General features: G+C 40.7%; 1 protein-coding gene across 6 annotated transcripts in view; it reads right to left on the bottom strand.

The window, feature by feature from the left end:
* The window catches only part of AKAP13 (A-kinase anchoring protein 13), a 234334-nt gene that overhangs the window by 130527 nt on the left and 82565 nt on the right, over positions 1 to 21242 (bottom strand). For all 6 annotated transcript variants that reach the window (XM_006905247.3, XM_015593782.2, XM_015593780.2 and 3 more), the window contains exons 3-5: positions 19752 to 19899; positions 10827 to 11123; positions 4476 to 4659 (exon numbers count right to left, since the gene is read on the bottom strand). In XM_006905247.3, coding sequence (XP_006905309.1) covers positions 4476 to 4659; positions 10827 to 11123; positions 19752 to 19899 — 629 coding nt within the window. The remainder of the gene's footprint in view (positions 1 to 4475; positions 4660 to 10826; positions 11124 to 19751; positions 19900 to 21242) is intronic.

The raw sequence follows: 21242 nt of genomic DNA, 5'->3' as shown, positions 1-21242 counted from the left end.
GACAGCTTGAGTATAACCAACGGTACTTTAAAACCCATATTTTGGGCAATATAAATGTCAAGTTGCTGTACTGAGGATCTTGTTTTTTCCAGGAAAGGAGAGGCTAGGACTAAATGGAAACCTGACAGCCCTTTCCTAATCAAGAGCTAGTCATCCTGCAGCCCAGTTGCCTTTTCCTGAGTCTCTCTCTTTCTGTCAAATTTTTGTAGAAGGAAGAATATGGGCCTCTGAATTCCACAGAGGCGTAACAACAGCTCTACCACTTTTCTGTAAAGCTTAGAGGTAGTTACTTTAGTTCTCTGAGTCTCCCTGTTTTACCTGTAAAACACAGAGAATGTCTATTTCAGACAGGTTGTCACGAGGTGGAAATGAAGCATCATCTGCATCGTTCGAACCATGATTACTAGTGTATTACAGGCATGCAATGAATAAAGCTATGTTGAACTGATACTGAAAATGAGATGAAGTTATGAGGACAAATATTTTTACACTCACTCATTGGGCAAACGAAATATTTCAGCTCTTTTATATCAGCACTCCAGTTAAAATTCTTACAAGAAATATTCTCCCCGTAAGGGTGGCAGCACTGTAAATGATTCTTTAACAATCTAGAGTTCCCTCGTCCATCAGCCCAGAGGCGTCAACAACACAGCACGCATCAGAGAGCCAAGCTAATTGGTTAAGTGTTATCTATTACACTAGGGATTAATTTCAAACTCCCATCAAGTAGGGACATCCAAACGTTGCCTGAAAATACTTCAGGATTTTGGCAAAATTTCCTTAATGGATGAAAAATTGATATAGGCCTAGAAGGAAAGGAAAATTAAAGGAAGTGCAGTAAGAGATAACATGTCAGCCACCGCTGGCTCTCCACTTGCACTCTTTCATTAATTTCTCAAAGCAATGAGAGAATTGTAGAAAGTCTTCTGATTCTTCTTCCCACGTTACAAACAAGGCACTGAAGCTTAGAGAGATTAAGTGAATCACCCAAGATCATATCGCTTCACAGAGGTGGACCCTGGATTCAAAACTAGCAGCCTCACTACCAATCTCTCTACTATAACTTAGAGAACTAAATATTACAAAAAAGATACTCTAGACAGACCAATAAACCGGAAGTTGAGTTTCACTGATTAGTGTACTTTCATTTTACCGATTTTATGAGTATTTAAGAAACTCTCACAAAGAGCACTTTACAGTTTAACAGAGTATCTGCACAAATCTCAGTCGGTTCTACTACCCTGGAGGCACAGGAAGACGAGGTATGTGCCCACAAGAGATGAGAAAAGTGAGCTCAGAGTGTGTAAGTGACACACAGGCTACTGAGTACAGTGGCCCAGATGTGAATTAAGCAGGTCCACCATTCTATGTCGTTTCTCTTCAAGCTGAAATAGTTATAGCTCCTGTATTTCCTCCAAGAAATAATCATAATCTGTGTGACAAATAAACTCTGATTTATCACAATGCATACACCAGGCACTGGCTATCATTCTAAGAGGTAGATCTTATCATTTTTTTTTTTAATTCAGATGAAGAAATTAAAGATTAGAGAGGCAAGTTACTTAATCTGTCCAAAGTAGTACAGCTAAAAATGGCAGAGCCAAATGCAAACTTATATTTGACCACTAAGTTTGCACACACAGCCACTGCCTGGAACTGCCTCTTCGTCTCAACTCTCTCCCTCCCCCCAAATGAGTGATCACAGTCCGACATTTCTTATTTGTCATGTGTGAGTGAGATATCAGACAGCATCTGGCTCTAACATCTCGTATTAGATGCAGATGACTCCACTGCAACACACATTTAATATTGTCACTTCCGAGCATTCACTAAACTACGAGTCTCAGGACTTGGTTTTCTCTCTACTCTGCTCATCATTAATTAAGGGACCTTGGGTAGGGTATTCAACTAACTCCTCTTCAAAACGGGAGAGATGACTGTGCATCTCCCTAAAAGCCAGAGCAGGACTAAGTGTTTGGGCATTCTTCTAGGGTAAGATTTCTCAGGCAATATTGGTGATATTTTATTTAAGGTCAATTTTCAAACCACAAATACAATTACAATATCAAAATAAGCCTTGGACACACAAAAGAACTTGGACACTGATCAGAATTAACACCCTCTCTTTCCACCCCACTCCCCAAAACAGGGCAAATAGCAAGGAATTAAATTTATTTTGAGAGAGGTATGAAAGGAGTTAAATAAATTAGACTTCTTAGTTAAAACTGGAATGCAAAATTATTTAATAAATGTTAATGTATATAGCCATACTTCAATTTCATATTAACTGAAAAGGAAAAAAGAAACAGGCCTATATGGAAAAAAAATAATTTAAAAAGAGACAGGGGTATAAGAACACTCAAATCTAAAGACATTAGTAAACTATTAGAAAATCACCATAATATAGCAGAGGAATTCTTAACTTTCCACAAACCTCTTGGTGAATTTCACAAAACATACTCTACTCGGAAACAGGTGTGCAAAAACGTTTGCTTGTAATTTCCAAGGATGCAGACCCCACACGGTCCATTCTTGGGCCCCTTGCTAAGAATCCTGGCAGTGGGAGGAGCTCTGGGCAGCCTCTTAGGAGATCTGACTTCTAACTCTAGCCTTGCTACCTTGTCACCCTGATCCAGTCACTTTACCTCTCCAGATCTGTTTCCTCATCTCTTAAAGATGACCTTTCCTGACTCTTTACGGTTCTACTAATATCAGAGTGAGTGAGACAAAGGGATAAGTAAAATCACCCACTTACCTGTTTTAAATCACTAATTATGACTCAAGGCAGTTTTTCTAGGTTCTAGATCTGTAACAGCCAGATAAATCCAAGTTCAGGGGCAGATCTGCAGCCAGGTGCTCACTCTCCACCTGCAGTCCTCTATTTGCAGATTTCAAGTCCTACTTACTTCCTTTCAAAAGGAGGTAAGTGGCTCTCCCACGTGTAACAGAGGCAGCACTGTGGAGCAGACCAAACTCTTCTCCAAGAACAAACACACTATAGTTTCCTTAGAGCTGTGCTGTAATGCAATAAGTCTTGTGACATCCCACCAAGAACAGAATGAAGCTGCTGAAATCATTTCCCCATTTGGATGGCAATCCTTAACCAATTCTGTTTCCCAGCAAAAACCCTGAACTATAAGATTGCATTTAGAGAGGAACTGCATTCGACTTCACGACAGTTACACCGAGTTCGTTTTTTCAACTTCTGGAACAAGGCCTGTCTTCCTAAGGCCATGAGGCAAACAGCAGAGGGGATCCAATCACTGGCCAGATGGGAAGTACAAGGGACGAAACCTGCCACTCCTGGAACTGCCGCAGGAGAGCTCGGGTGTCCAAAGCTCGTGGGAGATGAAGCGCCCCTCCCACCGTCACTGTCCCCGCAGCCCATCAGGAAGCTTTCTGCAAGGAACCTGCTGCTTGGCTTGACTGGGAAGGTTATAAACTTGGCAGGTAAAGCAAAACGGTGCAGGGTGGCATTACCTGCTGAGATCTCTTCTTAGCCCTTGCAGACTAACCCTCACTTGCAGCTAAAAAGGGTAAACAGAAATAAACTGCAACTAAATTAAGTCTAACAAGCAAAATATCTGAGAACATGGGAATACTGGCTTAATTTACAAGGGTCCCTTCACAATTGCTAAAGCATATAGATCCAGTGGGGTTTGTTCCTGTTCAGATTATGTGGCAGAAAAGATGACGATGATCATAAAATACAAAGTATATTCAATAAGAGAAAACCTATACTTGAAATTTCTGCCTTTTATAAATATTCCAATGGAAAATGTTGCCTATTATAATGCATTTATTTCTCTATTTATACAAGAAAAAAGAATTCCTCAACTGTTTTGACTAACAGCATCCCTTCAAAGGACTCTCTGTAAGCCAGAACGTCTAACTGCACCCGCAGACAGGATTTCCTACTGCGCATTTCCAGGACAACTCAGTTGCTTTTATTGCACCTCATATGCAGAGACCATTGCTCTTGATTTTATTCACAGAAATCATATTCAGGCCAAACCTCAGTGGTTCAGCATATTTTCTGCATGTAATTATTATATTACAGTGTGCATTTCTATTAAATTAACTCTTTCAAGTTTGGAAGACATACCAGGAGAAACTGCATGGCACAGGAAACCTGTCTTCTTTTGTACTGAACCGGGGTAAACTGGATACACGGTACTGGAATGCCGCCCCCACCGATAAGCCTTTTTCTAAGTTTTCAACAACATCTGAGAGGAAAGAAGCACTGAAGCAGGGAGGCAGAGAGAGAAAATGGTGACGTGACTTACGTTTGTCACTCTCAGACACTGACGTGGTTAGCAGGAGAAGGCTTAAAACCTCCAGCAGGAGACGAGGCACAGAGCTGAGGTTTTCATTTGTGGCGAACCCACACCGAGACGCCAAGTGGGCAGTAGGACTAGGAATCAGGGGGTGGGGCCGGCAGTGAGAGGAGGGAACGAGGGAGAACGAGCACTTACTCGGTTAGGAGCTGGTGCAGCTTGTGGTAACCCCGCTCCAAGGCCAGGCTCACAGGGGTCGCTCCCTCCTGGTTGTGGATGCGGAGAGCTCCGCGACCACCTGGCTTCTGCAGCAGGAACCACGTCAACCTCAGCAGTCCCAGCCGCACAGCAAAATGCATCAGTGTCTCGCGGGGGCCGCCATCTGTGGACGGGAGAAAATTAAGTGAGGGGAGAATGTGGAAACAAAAAGCAAACCAACAAAAAGACAAGTCTGTTAAATACCAATGCCTCCGAGTACTTACGATCCCGAAGTTAAGTCACAACATAGAATATAAACAATTTCATTGTGGCTAGGGAGAAACAGCTCTCAAGTAAAAACAAATGAGGATGGAAAAATTAGGAGAAGCAAAACGTGTCTCCTGTCTCCAACAGGGAACAGTCCACAAGAGTATCAAGCCATTTCTATATCCTGATTTAATGTATTGTTCAGACAACTGATGTGGGCAGATTTATAACAGTGACTCCATATACATGTCTTTTCATTAAAAAAAAAAAAAAGTGGATGTAGCCTCACAACATGCGGACCCAACGGGAAGAGCAGTTGGGGCCTAGGGCTTAGATGGGTGAATCATAAAGGGTGTAATTACTTAAAAAAATAAAAAATAAAAAATAACACCCAGACAGGAGTTGGCTAGTTAAACACTAAAAACAGGTTCTTCTTGTTAAGTACACATAAGTCTTTCTATTCTCCCACATTAAGGGCAAATCAAACTGCTGGCACTGCCAGCTCTTTTTTGTTTGTTTAATGAAAGAAAGACATGCATCTCCGGGCATAATAAGAAAGGGTAACGCTAATATCCAAATTAACTTCAAAAAGAAAAACATGTTTTTGAGTTTATTTCACTTGAAGTCGGCCCCTTCTTATAGAGGAAGTCACTCTGAAAGTGGCAAAGTGAGGAAGGGCTTTGAGGTCAGACAAATCTGGGTTCAGATTTGGCATCTGCCATCCCTATGACCGGGCACGATCCGTTTAACCTCTTTGAGCTTCACTTCCTTCACCCCTAGAGTGGGGTGCAGTAACAAACGGGTGGACAGAGGTGAAAGGCTGGCACGACAACTGGCTGCAGGAGACACTCAATAAATGCCAGGTGCCTCTCCCCGCCCCCCGCCACCTCTGTCCTTCCGGACTTCAAACTGCATTTCAGGTTCTCTAGCTACACTTTGTTCCTCAGGCGTCCTTGTGCCCAGCTGGTAATGGCGGGAGCTAAAGCCACTGCAGGACCGCGGTACACGGCCCCACAGGCTGTGCACTACTCAGCTCCAGGGAGCAGCGCTCAGAGGGAATGTGAGTGGCTCGCTGGAGCTGGGCCTGCCCAGTGCCCTCCTCCCCGCTTAGCTAACATCTCTCACTCCCCATGGGGCACTTGCTCGGGTCTCTGCTCCTTCGCTGAGCATTCTCAGGCTTCTTGGACCCCAGTATCTCCTACTACTGAAGCCCTCGATGTTTTTCTATGTGAACTGCACAAAAATGAGTGCATCTTGAACCTGTGATTTCACAGTGAACTGCACTATTTTCTAACGTCACATGTGTATCAGTCTAGTCTCCGTATTGTCAGGTAAACGTCCTTGGAAGCAAAAGCTGCCTTTCATGTTTTATTTTCCATATAGGACTACACATACAACTACAGAATTAATAGGGCATTCAGCAGACGCATTTGGCTGGAAAGAAATCGACACCCAGAAGAAATCACTGCATGGGCAGGTACAAATTTTAATAATAAACACCTTAAAGCGGGTGCCAAGGCCAGACCCAAAGGACAGAAAGACCCTCCAGAAAAGATAAACCGTCACCAGGATTTGCGCCTCCCAGCTATTCACAAGCACTCTGACATCCTTACCAAAAATAAAACAGCCAATCAGGCACCAACCAGGAACTGTGTGATTTTTTTAGAGACTGGTTATTTCCGGCTTACTTGGCGACACCTCCTTAAGTTAGTTTTCTCTACACTCCCACCTCTCTGATCCCGTCTTTGCTCTGAGTCAGAGTTCCAACGACAAGGCCATACACGTGTTCAAAGCTGGCACCCTAATTCCGGCACCAATGTCCTCCCCGAATCTCAATCTAAGGTCCTGAGCAGCAGTCGCCACAGCTTTTAGGTCACTTCCTTTGTGCAATCAATGGATTACAAGAAAAGTAATATATTTACTTTATTGTGAGGACCTGCTAAGTGCCATGTACTGGGCGCTAAGCAGTTTGTACGAATTGTTTTCATTCTCACGATAACCCTGTTAGGTCTCATTATCTCATTGAGCAGATGAAGACAGGTTAACAGGTTAATAACCTGACCACAGCAAGAATCAGCAAGATTTGAAAATTCTTCTGTCTTGAGCCCAAAAATCACACCTTCTCTATTACTCCACCTTGTCTATTTTGGTAAAAATCAAGCAATAGAGCACCCGTGCAAGCAAATGCGGTTTTATAGAGCATCTTTCCATGTTTCCCTCCAATAATAAAAAAACTTTACCCACTATACCTTACACAGCTGCTTTTATTCCTTTTGTGTCAGTTTCAACTGCAGGGCTCCTACAATTTAGGATCGATCTCTGTTCTCTACTCTCCACATCTGTATTTTTTTTTTCCCCCTCTCATGACCCTTTGTCTTTTTCCCCTGTATTCCGAGTTATTTAACTGTGTTTTTCAGAGCACTCTGCATTTCCTATGAGTATAGCTAAGGAAAATTTCAATGAAAAGCTATTAAAACAATTCGGAAGGAGTGTAAAAACTAAAAGAGCAAATTATGTTGAAGTTCTATTAAGCAACATCAGATATAAAGAACTGAGAATGGAAGTTGTTTTTGGCAGTCTTTTTAAACCTGTCTTACTCTTCTCTCTGCTCAAATTTCTCATTGTGGGGGAGGAGTCCTACCCCATCCCCCAAAGATGATTAGACATTCTTTTCATTTAGCTGTGCAATACCATGACTAAATAAGAATAAAGATTTCCTCTGCGATGTTTCTTCTCCTTGCTTTCAGAGCAAGTCTTCAATGGGTCCACCCGGTCATCGAGAGGTATGCTGACTGCTACTGTATGAGGCTCTTTCACAAGAAAAACCATCTTAATTCACTGTTTTCACTAACCACTGAGTCACTAGAGCTGCGACAACTCAGTGAGACTCGGGAAGATATCCTTACCCCACCATTCACCCTCCACCCAGACGAATCCTTCCTACTTGCACTGAAGGCAGAACTAAGTGAAAAAGTAAGTGCAGAGGCTTCTTTACGTAACTAGAGATTAAAGAACACTTGGAAGAACTAAAACGCACAAAGTCCCTCTTGCTCATGTTTAAAGTGAGGCTTAACTTTAGAAATATGTTAAAGCAAAAGAAAAACGTCTCGTTATGCTTTAAAGTGCCTTTTCTTTTTGTGCTGTCCTGTTTTACCCTGTTATAAGACATGCTACCTTACCTCGTCATAGCTCATCAAAGATTTGTCTCTAAAAGGTTACTGGATATTGTTCATGGTATAGTCAAAATGAAGAGCTTGCAAACCAGCACACACTATCAGAATTCACTTTCCTCCATTTTATAGATGAAGAAAATGAGAAGCGGAGATTAAATATTGTACCCAAACTCTTGCAATGAAACCAGGATATAAATAAACTGACGCCACTAGCTATGTTCTTTCCATTTTATAATAGCAAATCTAAACCAGGAGTTTTTAACTTCACGTTCATGCCTGTGGTTCGGGAAGGCTATAATCCCTGAAAGTCTATGTAAATTTTTGCAGGGAGACACCTACATGTATTTTTTCCTGAGGAGAAATCTGAGTTATTTTCAAAGGAGTCGCTGACCTAAAATAAGTTAAAAAGCACTGCATCCAAACAATGAAGAGTGAGAGGATTAACCATAAATCCTGCATGACTCCTTTGTACAAGTATTAGGCCAGAACACCTGTAAACATCCTAGCTTTTAACAGCAAGTAGTCCTGTTATGTAATAAGGTGCCCTGTTTACCTGGATTATTATCCCAGGCAACAAGCTTGCTTCGTACCTTCTTCCTTTAAATACCTTTTGAAAAGTATTTGATGTGCGACTCAATATAAGCAGAATGTCCTATATCCATCCCTCAACAGCAAGCAAGTGCCTCTTAACTGAAGCTACTCTGCCCTTAAAATACCCAGTGTTCCTGGTTAAAACTGCAGAACGTGAATCCAGCACTTGAAATCAGATTCCTGATCCCAGTCATCGACTTCCAAGCAGGTCTATCAAGTCCCTTGCATGCATTTCACCTTGCAAAAAATTTCTTCTGTTCTTTTAATTATTTTATGTACAATAAAATTCACTTTTGGGGGGGTGTACAGTCCTATGAGTTAGAACACAGAGATTCTTATAATCACCACCATCAAAATGCAAAACCATTCCAATACCCAAAGAATTCTCCCTTTGCTATCTGAGCTTTCCCCACTTCTAAACCTGGCAACTCCTGATCTAGTTTCTATTCCTATAATTTTGCCCTTTTCAGAGTATCACATAAATGAAATCATCCAGTAAATACCCTTCGGAAACTGACTTCTTTTACATAGTGCAATGCATTTCAAATGAATCTCTAAGTTGTTCATCGTGTCAATAGTTTATTCCTTTTTCATTGCTGAGGGATGTTCCATTGTGTGGATGTACCACAGCTTGTTTATATTCACCCAGTGAGAGAGATCTGGGTTGTTCCAGTTTTTGATGATTGCAAACAAGCTGCTATAGACACACCTGTGAAAAGATTTTTTTTTTTTTTTTCCGGAGTGAATATAAGCTTTCGTTTCTCTAGGATGAAGAACCAAAAGTGGGACTGCTGAGTCACAGAGTAAATGTGCATTTAACTTTATAAGAAATAGCCAAACTGTCTTCCCGACTGGAGATATCATTCTGCACTCCCACCAGCAATGAATGAGATGTTGTTTTGGGTCCCTGCCAGAATTTGGCATTTTTAATTTTAGCTTTTCTAATAGGTGTGTAATGGTACCTTATTGTGGTTTTTAACACCTTTCTCTAAATTTCAAATTCAATTTAGCCTCTGTTAGCACTGCATGAGTAATTTTGTACAACAGAAACTTAAGAATCACATGGAAAGTCCACAAAAATATTAAAGCTGGCCAGTTCCCTGTTAAAGACAAGGAAGCTAGAGTCCAGAGAGGGGAAGTCACATGCCTAAAGTTTTAGGCTTGTGCTTTTTCTAACACAGTTGACCCTTGAATAATGGGTTTGGGGTACCAACCACCCATGCAGTCAAAAATGTACAATAACTCATGTCAGCCCTCGGTATACAGAAAGTCGCAATCGTGGATGAGAAACATGCCTACCGGTGAACCCGTGCAGTTCAAACCTGCGCTGCTCAAGGGTCGACTGTGTTTCTTTTTAATAATGGCAGCACGAACAAATTGGTTGTTTCTCCTCAGGATCTGCTACCTGCACGTCGGATAACTTCTGGCCCACTCTCCCCAAGTGACACAGTGATCAAAGCTGGGTGGACGCCGAAGGGCGGTCCCGTGACCGTCCAGGTCTTTCAGAGACAAACTCTTCGGGCAGATCTAATGTCAGTCTTCCAATCTAGCTCTCATCGGTAACGAAGCAAACATTTTCGTCTCTAGCGGTGTAACTCTGAAATCTTTCAACTGGATTTGAACTCAGAAGGTAGTGGATGTTATTTACTGGACCCCAGATATGTAATGTTTCATTTAAATACATATGTAAAATCATGACAGTTGGCAGATGTCATTTACCACAAGAATAATTACATGAGAAAACCCCTGTCTGACTATGAGGAGCATAGATACTGACCACAGCAGTGTTTTTTAAAAAGTGGAGCCCTTCCTTCAACAAACTCTCACATGGAGAGGCAGGAGATAACTAAGAGTGAAAATACTCTGGTTAAAAAAGTGTGGGGTTTCTCAGAGCTCGTGCTCCCCCAGCCTTCCTCTTCTCCAACGCCGTGGAATCTCTAGAGAACTTCGGAATAAAAGTTATAAAAGTAATAAAAACTCTTTCTTTGATAATTAAACACCAAAAAAGTACAGAAGTTACTCTGCCACTCTCCTCCTGAAGGAGGAGTCACTTCTGCACTTGAGATCGAGTGTGAAACCCAGACGCAGAGAAAGCTGCTGTGCCCTCAACTCTCCCTCAGGTCACTTCATGGTGGGAACAGGTTTAACAGCTCGGCTGAAGAACCTAGAAGAGATGTCATCAAGGCTACTTTGCTACAGTGAAGGTCACGTTTATTTAGCCGCTGCGGAAAACCTGAAGACAATGGCCACATAAAAGCAGCCCCAGAAAAAAAACAGGATTCCAACCCCAGTGTTGTTTGTGGGCTATTTGCATTCTCACCATGCAAGGTCTGATCTGTCCCCAGCACATTCCAGTCCGCTGGCAGCTTCAAGTGTCTGAATGCCAGGGCGACCTTCTCGTCGAGGGAATCTACATCCGCTGAGGGGGTTCCCGACCGGCTGAGGAAGCGGGTGAAGTTCAGGGCCTGCTGGTTGCCGGCACTGGTCGCCAGGAACTGGGCCGCATCGCAAGCCTCATCCTGCACGAAGGAAAAGTCCGCGTCGGCGACCACGCTCACGGGCAGGCCTTCTTTGGAAGCACAGAGCAGCACCTGCACAGTCTCACAGCAGTCGTGACCTGAAGGGAGCACATGCAGCAGAGAAGGCAGTGTTAGAGTCCTCCTCCCGAAGGGCGGCACCTGTGCATCCTCTCTGCTCTTCCTGCATGGCACACAAGTTCCTCTTCCTAAAAGAACCCCCTTCTTTCTCTGAGCTCTGACAGCAACCTTCTAAACTTCTTTAAACTCCATTTCTAGTTCTTGTTTAAATTATTTGCAAATATGAAGCAGTTCCCTTACCGAAAAGCAGACAACTTTGAGGCCCGGTTATCACCACGCCTATACCATAGTGTTTGGCGCTGCAAGAGTCTCTGAACATCTCAATATATACTGAACTATGGCTGTTCAATTTGAACAAATTAAAGAATGAAAAGCTCGAGGATCTGGTAAGGCCTGGCATGCAGTGGGAAATCTAATACCCACTGAACTGAATTACATCTGAAAACCCAACAGGGGAAAAGTCAGTCATACGGGTTACGTGGGAGGAATTTTTCAGCAGCCCCCAGTATCTGCCTTATCATCACCACAATGCAAAAGATCAAATGATGAAGCATTCTGGAAAGCATAAAACGACATGATTTTATTTTACTATTACTAGCAATTCCAGGTCTAAAAAATAACTTCCGCTCTCAGATACATGTTCTTTCCTGTGAGGTAATGAGGACTTCAATGAAATCGCCTGGTTCACTCAGGGACGACGAATGTTGTGGTTACATGCCGAGTCCAGAAAAGCAGGCAGGCCAATCAATGACGGTGGTACACACAGGCAGAGACCCCGTGAGCTGCGAATGCAGATAACAATACACACCAGCCCAAAGAGCTCCGTTTGAGTAAAACCAGAAAGGTTTGACAACACTGTTTCTCTTCTTGGAGAATCAGACTTTCTTCTGGATTTTTAGTCTCACAAAATTAAGTATTTTCTATATGCAGAATAAGTTCATCGAAACACAGTTTTTCCTCAACTTTCATACACTAATTACAACTAGTATGCGGCTAACATCATCGTTCTTCTTCCATAAACTAACTACCTTTCCAATGAGAAAACAAATTCCAGAAATAGGAAAGCTTCAAAAACATAAAAATGAAAGTAGCGAGTAAGTTCAAGAGATGGCATAATTACTGCAGACACCAGTTTCAGGAAGATATTAATTTGGCTACGTCTAGATGCTTGTGCTATGATGGACCTGGGCTCAAACCTATTTTCTTACTTATTAGCTATATGGCCTGAGGCATACGACCACCTCTAACGTTTTAAAATCTAGAACCTCTCCTAGTCTTATTAGTGAAGAGCCATGATTTAAAATTCTTTAATGCCATCACCCAAAACAAAATACACAGCTTCATTTAATGTCCAATTAAATTAGGTAGATGCAACAATATGTATTTCAATCAGAAGAATTATTTAAAAAGTAAGAATGCTGTGGTCCTCATTCATGAATCTAACCAATAACCAGCATTTTCCCATTTATTCAAGATTAACCTAATTTATGAACTCTTGACATTCTTTTGAAGTAGATATGAATAAATATCAATAAAAACTAAAATGACATTTCACAATTCAACGATGATATTGTGAATAATTTGGGTTCTGAACTGAATTTTGTATTCAAAACTTAAACTTGCCATGTCTTAGAAGAGATATTATACTAAACCTAAAATAATATCACCCACTGTCTGACGCAACTGAACAGCCTCCTTCCTCAAGCCTGTGCGAAGGTGAGAAACCTGGAACCTTGAACCAGAAACAGAGTCGCAACGCCACTACAAAACCGCCTTCTTGAACTTCCTCTCTCCCTCCTCTCCACCCTCTCCCTCCCTCCCTCTCTCCTTCCCTCCCTCTCTCTCTCTCAGCAAAAAGCCATAATGAAACAATACCACCTTATTCAAAACTAGAAAGTGCAGAAGTAATACATCTGCACAGAAATCAATGTGGAATTGCTAAAATGACTTTTTGGGCCAGGACAGGGTGAAGATAAATGAGAAGGAGAGAAACAGAAGATCGTGAGGGGTACTGCATGTGTGTGCACGCACATGTGTTTGGCAGAGTAAGCGTGCATATCTCCTTCTACTGCTCTAAGAGAATTTGTTAGAAAGCAGATGGGTGTACGGGTGAACTATTATTAGCTCTATTTGTGTATAACTAAAATACAACTATATATAAGAAGAGGAAGAATATCAGGAAAGGCCATGACACAGGTATCTAGGAGAAGCCATCCAGTTGTTAGCCCAGCATTTCCCCTTCAGACATGAACTCACGATCTGAAGATCTAAAGTAAACTGTGCCATAAATCTGGAATCTGTCTGATATGATTATAGGCTTTTTTTGTCAAAAGAAAATCTAAGGGTTAAAAGAAGAGTGGAGAAATGAGGTTTCCAGGATCAGTCTCTATTAAACGTCCACTGGGAGAGTTGCTACCACCAAGAACAAAGTACTCGCCCTGCTGTCTGGGCATCAGCCGCACAGGCTGGCATGGCTACTTCTCTCTTGCTCTTTGCTCTTAGGCTTGAACGGTTCTCAAGATTATTTTTAATCCATATAACCTTTAAGATGAAGCATCCAGACAAAAGAACACCCAACATTTTTTAAAGACAAAGATTATATAATATGGTCCCAGTAATAAAACTAAAGTCATAGCATATGCATACATAAGACCTCTGACTGCCATAAATTAGCTCCAAAGACATGACTACATGCAGGGGCCATTAGTCTTATGCTGCCTCTGTGCACACAAAATGCAGGGTATTACCGATGTCTACATCTGCACTGCAAAGACATGGGGATGGGAAATCATATCCAATTTGATAGAATAACAATTTAACTTCTTTTCACATAAAGACAGAAGCTGCGGCAGAGCGAAGAGTGGAAGGTTCTCAACTAGTTCCATGGTGTTTCTCTTTCCATTCAATTTTCTAGTAATGAAGGAAAATAAAAATCACAAGTCTTTCCAAAAAGGGACGTTCTGAAAAATTTACTGAGCTTCTTCTGAAGGAAGTACCCCAAGGGAATTTAGAGAGAGGGGGATAAAGGGAGAGAAACTGTTAAAGAAACGTGGCTTCAACTTTAATTCCATTGTTTTAAATTGCTTTCTGAATTTATCCAACGATCAGGGAACCTAAGTAAATTATGGGGTGGGAGACATCTATTCCTAATTGAGTGAAATCTGAGGGGTCCTAAAATCTGCTGGCAGCTAGCCGTGAAGTCAGAAAATATTAGGTTTGAATGTCACCCTCCACTGCAGACAGGCTGGGTTGTCCTAGAAGTCACTCAGCCTTGAAGCCCGTTTGGCCTGTGCACAAAATGAGAACCCCAGCAGTGTTCCGGGTTGTTAAAAACATTAGAGATGGTCGTACACACAGGACCTGACACAAAGCAGGCGCTGAAAATTCGTAGTTGTTATTGTTATTGGCTATTAAATGCTCCTGTTCAGCTCACGCAAGGAAAACAGAGCCCTAATGCTCTACAGAGAGCTTCTGCAACGTGGCCCAATGAAGCCTCGGAGCTAATTGTTGCTTTTGGCACTGCAGAACTGAAAAAATTAAGGGAAGGGAGACAAATGCAGAAAAAACAAAAACAAGTAGCACCTCGGTGAGAAACAAAAATCAAACTGCTGATGGTCCCCTTAAATGCATCTAATCCAAACTGTTTTTAAGTTCACAGGTTGGGAGGGAGGTGTGTGCTCATGAGGTTGAGAGAGCTTTTCCACAGGCTCCTTATCACTCCATGAAGTACTCGTACCCATGGAAACGAAATATTGCTACAGATAAACAAAACTGCTGAAGCATGACCCAAGAATTACTTCATTTCCTATTAAGCTAAGAGTGGCACACATCCCATCCGGGCTTTCTCTTCTGAGGATGAAACAATCGGGACTCTGTCTGACCAGCTCTAAAAATGAACACTGAAAGCGCCTGCTGGGCCTGACCCACGCAGACCATCTCCTGAGGGAAAGGCTACATTAGCCGTCAGTGGTGGAAAATAGAAATACAGTTTCTTTCACTACTTCGGTTTGGCATCAGAGTGTCTAAAACTGTGGTCTTTTCCTTCCCTTGGAAGTGGCTATAAGGGGTTAAAGGAAATTTTCAGTCTTCGGACCGGACTCTAAATTATGAGCAGAAGTACACATCCACCGTGAGTTGCTGGTGGGCTAACGGCAGATGTGCAAATCGGGTATATGTGTAAAATGTCTCTCTATGTACGAAAGTATTCGAGACGCAGGGGAAAAAATCAGGAGGCATATCAACTTCATCAAGTACATTTTGGGGGAGAAAAGAGATAATTAATGCTAAAAATTCGATCTACTATATTCCCAGCTATTACTCTAATGCAGTGCTGTTTCTCAACCTTTAATTCACTGTCACCCTCTACCACCCGGAGAGTTTTTAGATGTTTTTCTCTATTTGCCTCCCCATCCCATGAAATTTTAATACCACAGATAAACCATACATTTGTATATGTATATCTGTGCTTTACATATAAGAGTAAGACTTTCTGCCCCCTCCACAAGCCAATTTTCACCCCCTTACTGTAATGCACATGGCTAGGGTTCCAGTGCTGTGTCTGTAGTTCCAAAGTGATAAAATATACAATTTCCACATACGCATTCAACTGGGACAGTAGACAACAAATATTTTTTTCCCCTTCAACTCGTTCTCACTTTGTTTTTCCAGGAGTCACTATATATACTGACTAGCATTGGAGTAGTAACTTAAGTTTCTTTAAATACAAAATTACATCTGTCTAGAGATAGCCTTAAAGTCAGAGTATTTTAGAATAGAGAAACTGTTAGAAAATGTTTAGTAAAAAATAACCTTGCTTAGCAGAGAGGAGAGATATCAGAATTCTCTGATTAGGCCAGTGTAAAGCCTACAACTTCTTTTCAAACGTTTTACTCAATCTGGCAGCCCCTGAGTCTCTGCTACCACAAACAGCCTGGTTCGCAAGAGCTGAGATGCACTGTAATATAACTGGGAAACTACTTGTTGAGACCTGGGCTGTAAGCACTGATTTTTAATCCCAAAAGGACTTCTGATCACAGTAAATCCACTTTTTTTTAAGTGAAAAATCTACTTTATATAGAACCTTCCCTTTGATGAGCAAGATAGAAAAAACATAAATACAAAAGAGCTGAGTAAAATTTTGGGTCAATGAATGGTTTTACTTTCCCTGTCAAACGGAAACCTTGCTATGAATTCTAAAAGTAAATAATTGATATACTAAAAAGATTTCATTTTCACTTAATAGGGGATTCTGCACCAAATCCTTCCACAAAAGGAGTATGTAGCATCCACTGAACATCTCGTCCCATCTACCAAGCTGAAGTCATGGCTTGCTTGGTCTAAATTCACATTAATTAATAAAAATGAACACAATAAGACAGTATTCACTAGGCCTCCAAGAATTACCTTCCAAGAATACTCATGACTTTACATTACTTATCAGCCCTACACAGGTATTAAGAGAAATTTGAGCTTCATTTCTGAAGGAAAATCACTATTTAGTTCAAATGGAATTTTGGGCTGGATTTGTTTTATATGAAGAGAAAATTATGGAGATATTTTCATTGGTAACAAAGGTAATACCCTTTTGTTTTTAGAGATGTATTTCCATTTCAGGCTGTATTTTATAGCAAATAATATTCTTAAACCAGCCAACTCATAGGTATTTTGAAGGTAATATTTTTTATTATAAAACTTGTCTTTGTTTAGTGTAATTAGTACAAAGATGGCTTATTTTCAAAAGAGAGGACATTGTTCTCATTCTCCAAAATGGTTTTATTAAAAATTATTAGATATGTTAAAAGTAACATGCTCACTGGAAAGCAGCCAAACAATTCAAAGGCAGACAAAGTAGAAAGTCAAAGTCTCTACCTGACTGTCCCCTAAGATGTTACTCCTCTTAACATACATGCTTTATTAAAAAGGGGGAATAATATGTCTATAGCCTTTCAGTGGTAGTAAGACAAGAAAATACTACTTTAAAAAGCCTTTACAACTTCTTTATAATTAAACACACTCACACATACAATTCATCGTAAGCGTCTCACTAGAAAACAAGCAAAAGAGTGAAAACAGAAAAAGTAATAATCTCTATACCTAAAGTCAAAGAGGTTTTTTACTTAAGGAGACAATTTAGTAATATCTAATTCCCTTTCCAAACAGTAAAAGGTTACAGACTAACATCAAGAAGTAGTTGCCTTTTGAAGGTCAATCAATCATCAGGTTTTAGTAAAAGCTAAAATATTACAAAACATTGACAGTGAAACACGCAGAGAACTCAAAGAAAAATCAGAGCCAGCAATCTGCGTGAAACATGACATTAAAAGCAAGAACAAGACACAAAGCTCTTTTTCTTCCCATAATCAGCCAAAATAACTAGGAATTGAAGAGCTAGTCCCACACGTGAGCAGAAAACACACAGAGACATCCCTCTTGGCAGCAGTGGCTGCACAGACTATGCACATTTATCCTGTAACTGGGATGCACAGAGCAAGTATAGACTTTCCATAAAGAAACCTGACTAATATGACACTGCCCTCAGCAAACAGGAAATCTGAGGCTATCAATATGGCAACTGACAGAGAAATCAGCAAAGATACTCTAAATAGAGTCGAGAATTCAGTTCAAGAAAGGGTGTGTGGGTGTGTGTGTGTATGTATGTGTGTGTTGTGTCCCCACGTGTGCACAAACTTTCTAGGAGAGTGGCTTCTGAGAACCAGGATTAACCTGGCCACAGTGGAAACGCTGTTCTATCAAGTGGCAGGAATTCCTAGGACAAGTCTTCTTAGCATTACACTAGGGAACAAAACAGCCAAAAATCGATGCCCTCATAAAGTTAAAATCCATGCACTAAAAACGTTAACACTTTAGCAGAAGCGAGTAGAAAATAAATAAGATAAATGAAATGTATAATGTATTAGAATCTGCTAAGTGCCGATGAGAAGAACAAGCAGAGACGAGGACAGGCTGTGTACTCACAAGGTGGGCAGGAAAGGCCTTGCTGAGAAGGTGATGTTTGAGTCAAGAGCTTAAAGACAGATTTAAGGCAGTTTAATTCTAGACTAACATCGTATTTCCATGATATAAGCAAGAAATTCAAAACTAACTTAACTCCCAAATGCTCCACCCTACCCTTCCAAAAAATACTACAGCAGGTGCACAGCAGCTTAAAAAAAATGAGTGAACGCGCACAGGCGCGCTCCCCAAAAATTTAACTCCAAAGGTGTTTCTATCCTTCCTCTCCCTTCCTAACGAGAGCCCCGTCAGGACTGACGGGTTCTGCCTGGCTGAAGAGCTGTTTCTCACCATCGGCCCCACGTGATAAATGTTAAGCCACGAGGCACCTGCCAGAGAGCAGACCTAAAGCTCCAGCCAAGCCTTCTGACATGATATACATCACAGGGAACAAGACGACTGGAGCTTTAAATTACAAAGAAGGATACTCAATATGCTTTAGAAACGAAATCAGTATCTATCCTGAGCTCCTTGTTAAATTTCCTATCATTCACAGGAATTGCCAAGAACCTTTAAATCTTCCATTTTTCAAAATCATTTTTGCCAAGTAGGAGGATAAATAGAGCTTTCAACTGTCATAACCCCAGTTCTTGAATGTGGTATAAATTCCAGGATTTAGGAGATATCAGACATTAAGTTAATTTATATAAAATGGCACAACAAAAAACAGGCAATCTTATCCAATACTGGCAAGACCAGATATTGAAAGCGCTTCGTAAACTATTAATTTTTTACACCATCTGTTCCAACAAAGTAGAATCAGTGTTATATAAAAATACTGGTAAAAAAAATGTTTCAATAAGAACTAAATCCATTTTTTTCTCTAAAGGAAAACTGTTCAACTGTCAGCATGTCAGTATTTTTCAGGAGGTTCTCCCAAATGTGCCCTCTTTTGTATTCTGATGAAAACTGGTCAATTGTTAACTTTGAAAAGGAGTAAATGAAGGAAAGAAGCTCATCTCCAAAGACAAATCAATACACTTCAGATGCTGGGATAAGTCAAAAGACAGTCATTACTTTATCAGCCATTTCTGTGGAGACAGTAATGACTCAATGACTTTGTGATGAATTTTTAATAAGTAAACATTTTCCATTTAATTATGTTAAACTTATAAATCAACGGTGATTAAACACTCCTTCCACCATGAACTATATTCTAATTGGGGGAAATTTTGGCTTTGATGAAAGATTTCTTTAAGCCTTTCCCTCACGGATGCTGATGAATGTTACCAAGTGTGTTCTACCTCTGCTTTTGCCATTCTGATATTAAGAATCAAATGTGCAGACAGGCCACAGTGACCACATGAGAACCTTTATCTGAGAACCTTTATCTTATACGTATGCTAAAGTTTTCTCCATATCTCAACATTCCAATAAATATTTTTATTGATCCTGATTTTTATCTTTCAATTTATGACACCATTTTATTTCATTTACTTATAGTTAGGCTTAAATTTTTGAGGAATAAGGAAAATATAAACAAAACATTTTAAAATTTATTTAAAATACAGGTGTGATCATAGTCCTATAACCTGGATTCATTCTTCCTATCACTCTATACAAGTGAACATAGAATAAAAATGTCCAAGAACTAGTAAAGGCTAGTAAAATAGTAAAGACTGCACTCAAATACTTACTGGGAGCAATGGTCTCCAGCGTGTCAGAACTGACCTTCCGAGTACTTGTACAGTGATGGAGGGTGGAACCCGAAAATACCAAGTAAAACACTACATCATCCTCAACTTTGTCCTCCTCAGCGAGCAGCACAGTCACAACACAATCACCCTAGGAAAGAACAAGTTTGCATTAGTAAGGTTCTTCTTGAGTCTATCTTTACAAAACATCAAATTTAAGGGACAATCAAATGTATCATCTAAACTGTGCCTTACTCTAGTGAATTTATACAAACATAAACACTGACTGGGTACTTATGTGCCAGAAAGGATTCGTGGCATTGAGAATACAAAATGACCTAAAAATAAAATCTCTATTCTCTTTAAGCTTATATTCTTGTGGAGGTGGTTAGACAAACAAGTAAACAAGTAAACGGCAGTTGGTATACCTACTTAATGGATGGGAAAAAGGGAGAAATTGTGGAAAATCCAAAATTAAGGCAGAGAGGATGAGGAGGCACCGATGAGATGCACCCTTATACTCAGAATGCCCCTTAATCCCTGTGTTTCACTTGCAGCAATAATGCTCTAAATTCTACATGCTACAAATCACTGCCAAGTCCACTCACCCTCCAGTGAGGGTGGAGAGCCTCTAACAGAGCTGGCCTGGAAATGTAAGAATGCAAAGAACATAAGCCTGGGCTTCAGATGAATCTGGGTTCAAACTTCATCTATAAAGACTTTACTCTAAATCCTCTAAACCCCAGTTTCTTTGGATATAGAAATGGAGATAATACCTTCTCTTCTTATAGCTAATACATGAAAACTCTTGGAACATATTCAGCTCTCCGTCGATGATGATATTCTTTATCTGTTAGGATGGGAGGGTCACTTTTCTTATAATTTGTGCTTGCCAACCATCTTGAATCCCTAACACTTCTTTATCCACCTCTACTATGCCCTTGGAATCAGACAAAAATCTTGTGCCAGTAACTTTGCCTATGGCTCTGTAACTATTTAGAAGTTAAGACATCTCTATCCTTTATTTGTAAATATTCCTCTAGCAGTTTTCAGGTTAATTTCTTAAATTCAGGTCAGTAGCTAAACTATAAACATATTCTGTGAAATACAGTCCTAATTACCATTCTCCCAATCATAAACATTATGAACAAGGACCCCAACCCCTGGGGCCGTGGTCCGGTACTGGTCCGTGTCCTGTTAGGAACCAGGCTGCACAGCAGGAACTCAGCGGCAGGCAAGCAAGCAAAGCTTCATCTGTACTTGCATCTACTCCCCAATGCTAGCATCACCGCCTCAGCTCCGCCTCTGGTCATCAGGCATTAGATTCTCATAGGAGTGCCAGTCCCTGGTGCCACAAAGGTTGGGGACTACTGTTATAGAATTCATGTTGTAACCATAAACAACAGATTTTAAAGCAGTGAGGTTTAAAGCAGCATAATAGAGCAGGAGGTAGTGTTTTACTAAACAGTGAAGACGAAAAATCTTGAAGTCAAA

This window comes from Pteropus alecto, unplaced genomic scaffold, assembly GCF_000325575.1.
Source record: "Pteropus alecto unplaced genomic scaffold, ASM32557v1 scaffold60, whole genome shotgun sequence".
NCBI lineage: Eukaryota > Metazoa > Chordata > Mammalia > Chiroptera > Pteropodidae > Pteropus > Pteropus alecto.
Note: the sequence above shows the minus strand (reverse complement) of the source record. Positions and strands in the feature narration are given on the sequence as shown.